Source organism: Sabethes cyaneus, chromosome 3 (genome assembly GCF_943734655.1).
Source record: "Sabethes cyaneus chromosome 3, idSabCyanKW18_F2, whole genome shotgun sequence".
Classification (NCBI taxonomy): Eukaryota; Metazoa; Arthropoda; class Insecta; order Diptera; family Culicidae; genus Sabethes; species Sabethes cyaneus.
The window spans coordinates 43340898-43355722 of record NC_071355.1 but is presented as its reverse complement, the minus strand read 5'-3'; the positions used below and the strand labels follow the sequence as shown (position 1 = coordinate 43355722).

The 14825-nt window shown below is 39.9% G+C and overlaps 1 protein-coding gene across 1 annotated transcript in view; it reads right to left on the bottom strand.

Moving 5' to 3' along the window:
* Positions 1–13469, bottom strand: part of LOC128739513 (uncharacterized) — a 47952-nt gene extending 34483 nt beyond the window's left edge. Inside the window, exon 1 of the mRNA XM_053835007.1 lies at positions 13283–13469. Within this exon, the coding sequence (XP_053690982.1) occupies positions 13283–13469 (187 nt within the window). The remainder of the gene's footprint in view (positions 1–13282) is intronic.
* Positions 13470–14825: the final 1356 nt, after the last annotated feature.

Sequence of the window (14825 nt, the reverse complement as noted above, 5' to 3'; positions counted from 1 at the left end):
GCTGGAGGCAAAAGTTTAGCCCGGCTTCTGCTGCTGTGCTGCCCATATCCATGGAACGGCGAACGCCACGCTGTGCCGCGGGCAGACTGAGAGGCAGTTACGGTAAAAAGCGAAAAAATACGTATAATCATCAATAATTACTTTCGCTCCGCTGAAGTTGCATCGGATACGGATTGCCGGTTCAAGCGCGCGCGAAGGCCGGTAGTTCGCCCGATCCGGGCTGTTGTAGGTACCTACAAACCGGACAAACCCTCTCGAGCGACCGGGACCGACCGACCGAACCAGCATCTCGCGAAGGAAAATTGCGTTTTCACCTGTGTCCGCTATGTTGTCGACGATGACGACAGCGTTCTACTCAGGTGACAGCAGCAGCACGGTGCCGGTGTGCTGCTGCAAATCGCACCGTCGACGACGACCGGAGAAAGGTGTTCCGTTGGATCACTCGCGATAACGAGAGTGGTTGGTACGAAGTATGAAAAAAATGCTAATGAGAATATAAACTACAACCGTTGTCAGATTTGGAATTCCATTCTCTGCACAGTGCAGTAGAAAGTATGAGATGCGGAATAATATAGAGGATACATTCCTTGGATAGTTTAAAGTGGTGGAGTATTCTATTATGGTGACTTCGAATGGAATTTAAACCGTAAAAAGAAATTGAAGTAGTTTATAAAATGTAATACCTTCTATAAGATCATATGATAGACGTCTTTTTTGCGAAACAAAATCATTCAATTCTTTTGATTAAATTATACCGAATAGAACTGTTGAACAACTTTTACAACATCAATTGAAAGAATTTTACCTCATCTTTGCTTGGATCGTGAAATCCATTTTGAACGATTTAGCATTTTTGGTAACAATCGTAAAATTAAATTTTGCAAATAGTCCAATTTTCTATTGCAAAAATTAAATTATTTTTCTCATCAAAGTTTATTTTGTACAAAATATAAGAAGAATAATCAGCTTAGTTTTCTGTTAACCGAACCCAAAATGCCGGACTTTTTTCGTTCAACTCCTGGCGTTAGATTCAGTATAGCCAGCTCGTCCGCTTTGTTCGCTGCAGAACGTCATTTTGCTTCTCGCTTTCAACAGTTGTTTGGGGTTTCTTCAGATTTCGCTTGACAAATGTCTAATGTTTTTTCTGGATTGAGCAGAGCTCTGGCGTGATTGAAAGGTTCTCGTTTTTGAACATCGCCCGCAGAATCACGCATTTCGAGCTTTGTCAGTATCGTAGTGTACACCTTCCGGGATCGTGTTTGTACCGTTTAGATTTTTTTGTTTAACGTAGCGATAAAAATCGTGATATAACTAAATAGGCCGGCTCATTTTTAACTCGATGCGCGGTTGTGAACGACAGGACGATACTGCTAGTCAGCTTGAGACATCTAGGGCTAAGATTTGGGGGTTCTGCATGATTGCGATGGCATATCAATCTCGTTCAAGAACTGATGCTGAATGGCCTGCGCCAGCGTGAAATTTTTACCGAATTCTTGTATTCAGCTCAATTCTGTATTCAATCAGATTCAATCAGAATTGTTGAATTTAGTATGATGACCATACCCAGGAAAGGACCTTTCTTCCTTCGTTTTTACGCCCTTACAAAACAATATATGAACTTTTGAGTTCGAAGACAAAAATACGAGCTTGAGTTTAATACAAAAACTGGCAATGTAACCATAGTACACTGTTTGGTGCGGACCAGTGGTATGGCTGTTTATAGGACTGGTTTTCCAAATACGGATACGACCGCCATGTTACTGTCAAAGGAACTGGCTAAACTATCAGTTGATAATTACGGACATTTTTTGCTCCAAACCCTTACCAATAATCCAGGGTTCCTGCTTTCAGAAGCTCTAGGATTCCTATTTTAAAGCAAACGCAATTCATTTACCAGTTATACATATCCCGGGGATTCCAACCATTGCACAATGGGCTCGTAATCCCAAGAATTAGAAGCCGCTGGTTTGAAATCTTACAAGATACCTATTTCTATGTAAAAGATGCAGCAATTCGATTGGTGATGGTTTCATCCTGCGCAGACTTCGGGAAGTGATCCATTTTGGCCTATTTTCCTTAAAAATCATGATAAAAGCTAATTAAACAGTATAAAAACGTGATTGCCACCCGTGAAACGAACTCTAATAGCTTCCAAATTTTGTCAAAACAACAGAAGAATCAAATTTCATCCATTCCATACTGTGCGAAATACAAGAATATTCCATCTTGCCCAATTCACCCACATATACCTAGATAACCAAATTAAAGCGATTAAAACTAACTCAAAGGTAAAAACAGTCATAAAAAAATGTGTATTTTATCATACTGAATAACTTTGGAGAACAGTTGAAAGCTATAAATTGGTTGTATGCGGTTATTGTGTTATTGTGCAGAATTGATATTTAAGTGTACTTTTTAAATAAATCATTATATCTCGCAACTAGCAAAAGATAGATAGCTACTATATTCAGCCAAGTTGCTCATTTTAGTATGTTCTATAGTTTTTCTGAAGAAAAAATTTTCTTTGGACGTATTCAAAAAAGCAAAAGTTTGTATCACCCTGATAGATGAAGATAAGATCACTTTGATAGAAAAGATGCGCTGTATTTTATTGATAAACTTCTCCAAAGACACAATCGTTGAAAAATTACGATTTTTTACGCAATAACAAATGAACGTGTTTTTGTAGATCTATAAGAGAGAATCAGGCAAACGATCCGATTGTGAATTCATCACGGTACTAAATCTATGACAATCAACTCTCCTGATATCTTTCGAGTAAATAGGTCCTATTCGAGATTATTACCCTGACTTTGAATTAGTTTTAATCGCTCTAATTAGGTTTTACTATGTATTTTGGGGTGAATTGGGAAAAATGGACTATACCTGCATTTCGCACGGTGTAGAATGGATGGAATTTGATCCTTCTGATGTTTTAATAAAATTTGGAAGTTATTTGAGTTCGTTTCACGGGCGGCAATTAAGTTTTTATACTGTTTAATTAGCTTTTAACATGATTTTTGGCGAAAATAGGGCAAAATGGACCACTTCCCGAAGTCTGCGCAGGATGAAACCATCACCAATCGATTTCCTGCCTTTTTTACGTTAGAATAGGTATCTTGTAAGATTCCAGCAGATTCTAATTCTTGGGATTACGAGCTCGTTTTTGCCAATTGTGCATTGGATTCTATCACAAAAATGTCCGAATCTTGTGTGATTCCTATGCGAAGAATGCAGAAGATTCTGTGAGAGTTTTTGTTTTGTTCGTCCTGGAATGCAAGCATTGCATCCAGCTGATATATGGTTTCAACGAGACGGCATTACTTGCCACACAGCACGCGGAACAATGAGCCAATTGAGAGACGAGTTTGGTAAACAAATGATCTCCCCTTTCTGATTTGTAAATTAGCCGCCTAGATAAATAGTGTGATTTGAACCCTCGTTACTCCCCCTACTAGCACGGTTGTTACAAATTAGTTGTGGTAACCGGATTATGACTAATTTCAGTCATAATCCGGTTGCTACAACTAAATGGACCTAAAGTGTGCTACTTGGGCCCCCCTTCCTGTCGGCAACCTCCTGTCATCAGCTCCCTCTTTTGTCCCACCGTCACTTAAAGAAGAACCGTCCAAACATTTCGGAGTCTTCCCCTTGTTACTCGTTTGTTAACCCCTTCAGTTCTGATTCCCTGATGTCAAGGAACATGTGTACCAAGTTTGATAAAGAACGATCAAGGTGTTTCGGAGTTATGCCCCCGCCCTATTAGGGACCCTCCCTCCTATCAGGAAACATCCCTCCCTCGTTTTTGTTAACCCCTCAGTGCTGATTCTCTTATGTCAAGGAACATGTGTGCCAAGTTTGGTGGAGATCGGTCAAGGCGTTCTGGAGTTATGTTGGAACATACAAACATACAAACATACTCACGCTCACTTTTATGTACAGGGATACCTCGATATAAGACAATTTATAATTTCTAAAAGTTGTCTTATATCGAAATTGTCTTATATCGAAACATGGTTTTTTCAAAAAAAATTTGCATTAGCAGTCGCCAGTTTTGCTCTGTGTTATGTTAACACTATTTGAACTATTTATTATTGTTTGGACTATTAGTTTTTTACTATTTTTGGGGTTATTTTGAAATAATGAACATCTTCATGGCACCGATTTCAGAATGAAAAATCAGCTCTGTTATCGTTATCAGCTATGTCAAAGGGATTTGTTTCGATATAAGACAAAATTGTCTTATATGGAATTGTCTTATATCGAGGTTGTTTTATAACGAGACTGTCTTATATCGAAGTATCCCTGTATATAGATTTCGACACTCTACGACCGTTAATTTAATAGCGTAAATTATTGGTCAATTTCGTGCTCAACGTAAATATGGCATCACTCCACATAAACACCCGTTTCCTTGGTAACGTACAACAACGACGGTCGCGGATTCGGAATTGCAATCGAAACAAAGTTAAGTTTTCCATATCAATCCAAGTGAACAGTTTGGGCAAAATCATTATAATATCCTACCAAATAACTGTTTGGGTGGTAAATTAAAGTTTTCTGTGTCTTAAGTTAAGTTTCGCGAGTGATGTGACGACTGGAACGACCAGAGCCGTAGCGTGGCATTGTGACGCCCATGGCGAAAATCCATTTTGGCGCCCACTTATTTCCAAGATCAGTATTTCTTCCAAATTTATCATTTTTTCGTATTCGCCCTGTATCCAATACTTTGCCACTTAACGTATGTATTGAAAAAAATTCGGATTTTGGATGGCTATGAAAAAAATACAAGAGAGAATGCAATGAAACAAATTATCCATAAATCCTACGTTTATTAAGCCTTCTATATAAATGCTTTGACGCCCTGGCAGGTGGCTTTACGGCGGTTCACTGGAAACTTCTTGGTGGCCAATCACAAAATTCAACTCTTTCGTGCCCTAGGCGGTCAGCTCCTTCTCAATTTTGGTCACAAAATTATTGGAGTAAATGCTCCGTTCGAGCTTCGCTTAATCATTTTTGATTGGTAGCAGTTGGAGAACGTTCGGAGAGTTGATGATCGTCGGTACAACGTTTATCTTTAGCCGGTCCATCCCCTCTAGTGATGATGGACCAAGGCCAGAGCCAGCCAAAAGACGTATCTCCTTGTTCACCGTAAACTCCGAAAAAACAACAGCGGCTTGAACATTCTCTTCTCGCTGATCGTCAGCCACAGAAGGATCTTCTTTGGAAAGATTTTCTTGACGTCAGCGCTTATTTTCTTGGTGGGGGATGTAAAGTACTCGGTCCAGTCGATGCCGCTCAACGTCAAGTACTTTTCGTCACCCATTATGAACGCGACATTGTGCTTCGTCGGAAAGATGTTTTTCACCAGCACCTTAAGCCGTTTTCTGGATGATTGCATGCTGCTCAGACATAACCAGCATTGACTGACGGTTTCGCAAAAAAATGTCCATTTTGGCCCAGTACTTCACTGTTTAACCGGTTGCTCCGTCCCCCCGGCCCAAGGCGCGAAACTATGAGACCACCTTGTTCTTGATCTTCAGCTTCTGATGCACGTTAACGTCGTGCAGCACTATCGGGTGGCCGGAACCAGATTTCCGTTTAATGCTTTCACCTGTCTCGCGGGGAATGATGCTTTGCTAGATTGCATTTATTCAGCGGATGCAAAGTGCTCCACCATGTTCAACTTTTTCATTACGGGGTGAAGCTGGCAGTACGAACAAAGCATCGAGCGTAATTGTTTTACTTTTTGCCATGGCTGCTGCATGCAAATCAACTGGTAGCGTGGCATGAAAATTCGCTCAGCCCAGCTTTTAATGCATATGTTATTGCTAATGGTTTACTGAAACGCATGCCCTTTTTTGTGCCCTCAAGAGCTAGCGCCCTTGGCGGGGGTCAGTCTGGCCAACCGCACGCTACGGCGCTGGGAACGAGCAAAAAAATTATTGAAAAATCGACGGCGAAAAAGTGAAAATATAATGATGAATTTTAATTGAGTACAATTCTCAGTATTTGCTTGAATGCATGTAAAAAAACAAGCAGTCTTATTGGCGCATTTCAAATGCACTGGCATATGTGTTATAGGGTATTGAATTTTTGCTAAACCTAAATGAATCCTGCTGGCATAAAGATTCATTATACCCCAATTGAAGAAATGCATGATCATTTAAGTAGAAAATAATTGAATTTCTAGATGTTTCACAACCGGTGAACTCGACTGTTTCATAACCATATTGTGGCCATATTCCAAAAAAATATATAATAATTTTTCAGTCAATTATTTCTTCTAAAATTTGTCTGTGTGTTGAAATAGAGGTCCAAAACTAAGCTTATATGCCTTTATTAGACCTTTTTTATTTCATTTGGTACACATAATAATCTATTGCAAAACATGCGAAAAAACTTTTTTGGGTATTTTTTGAAAACACTTTTCCTACAAAGCATTGTAAATGTTAAAGTTTGACCGCTGTTTGCTCAAACGTTATACAGTAATGTTCCGACAGTGGCAGCTTCCGATTTTGTCAGCCTATAAATTTTGTTTAACTTTTGTGCTTTTAAACTTGATTTATAAAACTTTTCAGTCTGCTTGAAGCTATTCTGATTCCCTGGGGAGAGTTTTTGAATAAAATTATGCTTTCTTGCGAGTAATTCGGGGTCAAAATTAGGGTATTTTTATATTAAAAGTTCTACAGTTCCTAAATAAGTGAAGATAGAGGTATACTATATTCAGCAATGATGTGTATTTTTACTATTTGTACAACTTTGTAAAACATCAAAAAGCCATACCACAACTTCAAAAACAGCTAAAATAGACAAACTGATTTTAACGATTTTTCGTATATAAGAAATAGAATTTTTCTCTCTTTTCTGAAGAGATAGAAGGTTACTGTCTTTAGCAAAATTACTGTATTACTATGAGACTTGACGTTGGTAGTAACTTAACAGCACTAGGATAATAAAAACGCTAAAAATTACGGGTGTTTCACAACCGGAGCCGTTTCACAACAGGGGACAACCCCCTACATATTTGAAACTGCCCTATAAATTTTGCTCCGATCCGATAGGTACAAGAGTGAAATTCCGTTAGTAAAATTACTGTGTAGCAATAATTTCGTGTTTGCGCTTTGACTGGCTAACTGACTTCCATCTGACAGCAAATTTCAAAAACATGCTCAAGGATAAAAGAGTCGGTTCCAACAATACTTATTTTGGGAGACCAAAGACAATTTGTTCTATCCAGGTATCGAATTATCACAATCTTTACTCGCTAAAAAATGTTGACTTCTAAAAAAATATTCGTTTAGAATCTTTAGATGATTTTTGATAACAAATATTCACAGAAAACAAGTGTATAACACTTGCTTGTGTTTAAATAACTGGTAAACATAAATCAATTAATATCTAGAAATAAGTGGCGATTTACATAAAAAATTCATTTTATGTCGGTACAACATAGATTCATCACTATTCGCCGGGGTGACAAAGTGCGTCAGCCAATCCGGATAGGAGAGGACGAAGCGTGGCCGCTGTATTTTAGGACACGAATGAATAGTCGTCGCCCATCAGCCTTCTAACAAACGCACAGTGGGATCATTCTGGAAAAAGACGGTCAAAAGTATTTTCTCGCTTTTCCTGACGTTTGAGCTTAGGTATCTTCGGAGAAGTTTATTAAAAAAGTATTCTCCATCTGTTGACATTTTCATACAAATAGATATTAAGGGGATAACCTTTTTGAAAAAAAATCACTTTTTATAGGAACTGGATAGCATATTCATGTGTTCAGCAAAGTTGTAGAACTTTGAATTTCATTAAACTTTGCCGAAGATACTAAGCATCTGCATCATATGGTTTGCGAGATATAATTGACTTTCTGTCATGACCCCCTTAAAATCAGTTTAATAAACTTTTTGTACACAAAACTTCATCTAACAGGTTTGGCATGTTCTACAAACTTTTAGATACTATCAAAATACGTAACTTTCTAGAAGGTGTAAATATCGTGTGTTGCTTTATTTGCCTTAAACATTGATTTGAAGCATCAATTTTACCGTTTCTACAAGTATTTTTTTCCGTAAATAGGCACCTACTGGCAGCTAAAGTCAGCACCGCTTGAACCGCCATAGCACGTAGTATAAGTGTGCCAAACATCACGGCCGGGTCTGCTCGGGCATTTCGAGTTTTGCTTTAATCGTTTTGGTTATTTCATTTATGAATTGACATATGAGTTTACCGGATTTATTTGAAAATATAATTGCACCGAGCTTTCCGTTCGCTTGGATATCCTATTGCATTCAGTGTACAGCAAGTGCCAGAAACACGACTGTCATCGCGTCTGTTTACATTAAATCCAGTAGAATGTTGTCGATATTGCCAGTTTTAGAATTTATTGCTATGATACAGCCATGAAATATGTTTAACTATACAGTTGGTATTATATGCCACAATCGGTACGTCGAATTTTAATTCACGGTGCAGAAATAATAGATGCAGCTGTTCTACCGGTCGGTCGACTTTCGGAAGAACCGCTGGAGTGCCGTATGTATGTAATTTATAATTGAAATATCCAAAATGCCCGACCAGACCCGGCCGAGATTTTTGGCACATTTATACTATATTCTATGGCGGTTCAAGCGATGCTAACTTTAGCTGCCAGTGGGTGCATATTTACGGAAAAAATACTTGTAAAAACGGTAAAATTTATTTAAAATTTTAAACAAATAAAGCAACATACGATATTTACACCTTCTAGAAAGTTACGTATTTTGATAGTATCAAAAAGTTTGTAGAACATGTCGAACCTGTTAGATGAGGTTTAGTATACAAAAAGTTTAATAAACTGATTTTAATGGGGTCACGACAGAAAGTCAATTATATCTCGTAAACCATAGGATGCAGATAATTAGTATCTTCGGCAAAGTTTAATGAAATTCAAAGATCTACAACTTTGCCGAACACATGAACATGCTATTTAGTTCCGATAAAAAGTTAATTTTCTCTAATGTGTTATCCCCTTAATATCTAATTTTATAAAAATGTCAATAGATGCACAATACTTTTTTAAGGAACTTCTCCGAAGACACCTAAGCTCCATGCGCCCTCCATGCTCACCAGATTTGGCTCCAACTAATTTATACTGGTTCAAAACTAGGCTCAAGAAAGAAATATTCAGCTTAATTTTTTGCCTAACGATAAATTGTTCTGTAACTTGTTTTCGTTCGATACCGAAAGGTTAAAACAATTAATTTCGAGAAAATTGATTAAAAAAATCTTTTTGCATCTAAAGATGTTTTGTGGTGGCAAAACAGGCAAAGCGAAGTCTTGGCGCTACGCAACGAAAAAATAATGATATAATGCTTGCTTGTCTGGTTATCTACAAAAGAGAAATCAATTAAGTCATAAATTATGTTTCGATCTAAAAGGAGCTTGGCAGTAAATATAGATTACTGCTAATCCCCGCTATAAAAAATCACAGTGCAATCAAGTGAATTATAAAAAATAAAAGCGATAATTTTTACTAAACAATATTTTAACATTCGCAAAAGAAGTAAATTTGAAAATTTGAACATACAACAAGCACTAAATTTAGGAATTTGAATAAGCGAAAAGTGTGTGCGGAGTAAAGAAGAATAGTGAATTCGATTTCGTTCACTAATTAGATTTTCATGACTGGCCCAGATTCGCTTAAAAGTTATTTAATTTGAAAATGTGATTTTTTAACAAAGATTTAATGGAATCCAGCTTCTAGATATTACATATTCGATAATTGTCCGTAACAAAAACAACAGGAACGTATAAAATAGAAAATTAATTTAAAACGAAACAAAGCATTGTATTTTAAATTAACATGCCATCAGTAGTTTTGGGAAAAGCTCACCGCCTGGTCTCGAAGCTATATGAATGATATTTTGGAAGAACAATGCACAGAGATTCGTCAGAATTTTACTCCCAATTAAGCAGCATTCATCATTATCGCCTAATTTGGGGAAAGCATTAAAACATTTCCATAACAGTGACAGTGAATGCAGTCGATCATCGACAGAAGAAAATAATACCATTTTCCTTTGCAACTCGACCGGATGGCGGATGCGAGTTGCAGCAATTTCCAATCAGCCACTAATAATCACCAACAGCGAGACCATTATATTCGAAGACCATACAACGAACAGTGATGCAACTAAAAATAGACCGCCTTTCGCGAGGATTAAATTCCTGATCACTCGAATCTATTCTTGGAATCGTAAATCTAGAGCTTTTAAAAAAATTATTCTGCCTTTGTGCAGCTCCTCCTATTATTCTCACATTCAACCTTGCGGTGGAATTTATTGCAACAATTTTATTCTGCATTCATCCATCATACGATGCACCATGATGATGATGTTGATGATGACGACGATATGTATGTAGGTAATTCGTATCCTGCCATTAGCAGCCAGTCATCAAAACTAAACCTGCTCCATTTCGTCTTTGTTTGATACTGCGGGCACCGCACTCTCTGAAGTGGAACGATAATATCAGTCAGTTTTTTTTATTGAGATGAGCACTTTAAGTGTCGTCTATCAAGCAGCTAATTCACTCGTAATTGAAACGCATTCGTTTATTTTTCGAATCGTAAAACCTGGTAAAGCTTTCAAAGCGTCGTTATTGAAAAGGATTTTTCATGTTATCTTCTCGCGAACTGTTCCTATCATCATTCGCATAATTTAGAAGCGAAACATCCTGGCCTGGCCTGACCAGGCCTGGCTTTATTGCACTGGAATTTTATTCTGCATTCAGCCAACAATTGTGTAATTTCTACCCATCGCCATTAGCGCAGGCAGAGCGTCTTCAAACAACAACGTTGTGTTGTCTATCAGAATGGAATGGAAACTGTTTGCAACTCATAGTAGAATCACGGACATAAAAAAAGCCTTGGCAATGGCATTGATTTGCTCTGAACGATTTCAAGTTCAAACAACACCAGCTTGAAAGGCTTTCAAGTGCAATCGATTATTTTTTTCTTCTAATAGAATGGTGGCTATATAAAAACCTACGACCGTATCGATAAATCAGCATAATGTGAACGTGTTTGGTGCAAAATAAGACAGCTATATAGCCAGCACTTAACAGTGACTTGATCATTAAGCTGCGAACCCGTTTTTCAATCGATTCAAATCAAACGAACTTTGTTCGAAAATTAATTCCGAATGGGTTGGAAAATTTTCAACTTAAAAAAACAATTTTTTGTGTAGAGCGTGATTTAAGCACTCGAGAAAAATTCGTTAATCATCAAATGAATTTCATGTAGATTTTTTTGAATTTTTAAAGCTCACGTTATCACATAAATTGCATCTTAAACTTAGGTACAAAGTGGTTTAATGTTAACATCAAAGATAATCTCTCCTATCAAAGGCAACGGCATCGCTCATAACACGCTTCACAAAGCGAACCATCAAATATTTGCTTAAGGCTCGAAAATCATCCTTCATTTTTCTTCTTTCATTTTGCCATATGTCATCCTCAAAGGCGCCGCCAAACGTCGGGGAAACCTACCTGCAACGCACGCCAGCACGAACGAGACACAAAAAATTATCGACTTCATGATTAGACAGTAGTTGTGTTTGTAGCGTTTACGTTCTTCCCAGCTCCGGTTGTTCCGATTGTCACGTTAAACCTCCTTCAGTCAACTTTTCTTGTAATTCACCCGTCACTCAAGTTGCACTCAGAATTTCACTGGCCCAAACAACTCTGTTTAACACAAATCTTTGCTTTCCTTTCGATAGAGATCACAGAAAATGACGTCAGGTGATCGATCGATCACCAGATAATGCAAGCTAAAATCTTCTACTTCCTTAGAAACTCCACAGTCTTCCAGAAATTTTCACTTTGCTTACACAGTTGTCACGAATCGACAAATAAAGAAACAAACTCCACAAAGTTACTTTCCTGCAAAGCCACAATTACTAGAAGACAAAAAAAACTGTCAGAACAAATTGGATCTCAGTCTGCAGTACCAGGCAGCTAGTTCAAATCCAACATATTTCTTCGAGCGATCTTGCACAACTGATCGACGACCTGGACTGCTAGCGACGATTAACTTTCCTCGACCGGATCTCTTCTGTGCACACGCAAAACCCGAATCCGAGGGAACAACGCCGCCCGACCGCACGCCAGCAGCTGTCTCGCTTGCTCCCGCTCGCACAACATTAGCTCTTCCTCCGCATCGCCGCATCGCATAGCATCGCATCGCATCGCCCGCCCGGCCGGGCGGTGTCATGAACATGACGATCGCATCGGGATCGCATCGCACTACCTTTCTTTCGACGGTCTTGCTCTTGGTTGGTGGCTCTTCCACTCTAACGCTTTCGGTCGCGCGAAGCCTAACCGTGCACAGCACCGAGTTCAGTTCCTTTCCAGACGTCAAAATTTATCCTGTTGCTCTTGCGATGCAAGCTGAACCCAAAAGCTGTGCCTGTATGATCGTCCCGTAGGGACGTAAGGACTCACAGCCGAACCAAAGTAGGCTAGAGCAGCACCCCAAATCTTTCGCTACTTTTTTACCGCGCATTCTTCCAAACAGCAAGCCAGTCTTTGTTCCCTCTTTTCGCGCATTTCTTCTTCCACCTCCACGTGATGACGACGACGACGACGAGCGACGACCATCCGATTCGATCCTCAGCCTCACACCGCCCGCCACCGGTGGCCACCACCACCGCCACACAGTAACAAGTGGTGATCGCATCATCACACAACACAGAGCAAGCGCAAATCGCTCCGAGCTTTTCCGTTCTCTGTGTGTACCTATTCTCCGGTTGCTTTTTTCCTTCTTTCTTTCTCAAGCAATCCTTTACGTACCATTACCTTTCCTGGCCTGGCAGGGCCAGGCCGTAGCCCGCGATCACCCGATCACCCCCGCAGGGCAGGCGCAACAGCCGCGTCAGCGCAGCGCAGGCGCAGAGACGAGCGGCATTTTAACTCTTCTTCATTTCGCGTTTTGTCCCGACCGTCCGTCCGTCCGTCGCAACCCTCGACGGTGATCATTTCCCATCCCCGCCGTCCGTCCTGCTGCTGTGATAGCAGGCAGTCAGTGAGGGCAAGTCATCGCTCACCATTTTCACTGACGACTGATAGACGACGGTCCTCGACCGACAAGCCGAGTTGGCCAAAGCAGCCAAAGCAACAGCAGCAGCAGACTCCTTTCCGACCGGGGTTTCTCCGGTCGATCGATCCAGTGTATGTATAATTTATGACCATTGGGTATTCCTTGGCAGGATTTAACCGCGGTTCACCACACCACCACCCTCACCGTTTCGACTCAGCAGCCGTCGTCGCCAGAGGATCTCGCATTCTTTTCGACTCGTGTCTCGCTTTGTGTTCGTGTCGGTGTGTGGCGATGTGTCCGTGTGCACATCCACGGCACGGCACGGCACATTCTGCATTGTCTTCCGTTCCTGGCAGGCACCGGCGCGATCATTGCCTACCTGGCCTGGCATTGCATTGCGAAGATTCACCGGATTTGAAAAGGCTGAGCAGCGAGGTGCCACCATACCATACCACTCTAGGGGGTACAACTAGCTATCGCGCCCGCCGAGGAGCGGCCGGCCCCGTGTCCCGAGGGAGTTCAATGCATAGTTTATGTAGTCAAAATCACAGTGTACGTAAGTTTACGATGAACAGCGAATGTCTGCGGTTATAAATTTTCTCGATAAAAGGGTAGAATTATACGATCATTAATTTTCTATGAATGAAATAACTGTTCATAAATTAAACGATAATTATCTGAAGGGTGCAATAATGGGAATAAAATATAGTGTTTTGCATGGCTTGATGCCTGCACAACGTCCGTTTTCGGTAAACAGTAACACGGGGTTTTGCTACTAAAGCGTGCCGGAATGAACCAGAAGAATCACCGGAGAAGGTGCGTATGCAAAACTTGCCTGCCTAGCTTTTATAGCTAGTGGAACTGCATTATCAGAGCCTGAGCTTCTGCATGCCTGTTAACGAGCAGGACACTCGCTCCCAGACGAGATTCGAACATACGCCGGCTGACTGGTTTGTTGGATCAGTGTTTAGAATTTAATTTTGATCATCTCGAATGGATGGTAACACACTTAATTTATTTTTACGGGCTTCTAATGGAATGGTTTAGAAGAAGTACCCAAACCATTATCCAAAGACTGAGTCCGGCTATAACGAACGTTGTGCCGACCACGGAAGCCGGTCAGCAGCAGCGCTGGTCATTCACACCTGTTGTGCTGTGCGATGAGAGGCTTGTCATTTTATTTCGTGAGTGCGAGTGCTGGCTGGTTGGATATGATGTTGAGGATATGAAGCACTCGAATTTGCATACTTGAGAAAGTGTACCTACTCGCCCAATTTAAGGGGGTTCGTTAGCGGCTATGAACAACTGTGTGATTATACCTGTGTTACTTGTCTTTGTCGCTTGTCCGCTTGCTGGTGTGTGGGATTTTGGCGTGAAGTGCCAAATAAACGAGCGATAATTTACTGTTCGTCTATTGTAGCGCAACTAAAAACATACATTTGGAGTTGGAATTTAAGTGGCATTTTATTTGGTTACTTATTGTTATAGCACGACAGTCCAATTAACGGTAGATTTATGTGTCCGAGGATAAGAATAAAATATGAACCTTGAATCATAGCAGGCGTGAAAGAAACACTATAATAAATTATTCAATTCTGGCAGGTACACTTTATTCTGTTTGATTTATTTAATTAATTTATTTTTATTAATTTTCCAATCTATGCACCTATCGTTCATTTACCTTCACCGATTCCATTTAAAATTTCTTTGGATTGGTCGAACATCAAAATATCAGTTTGCTCATTTG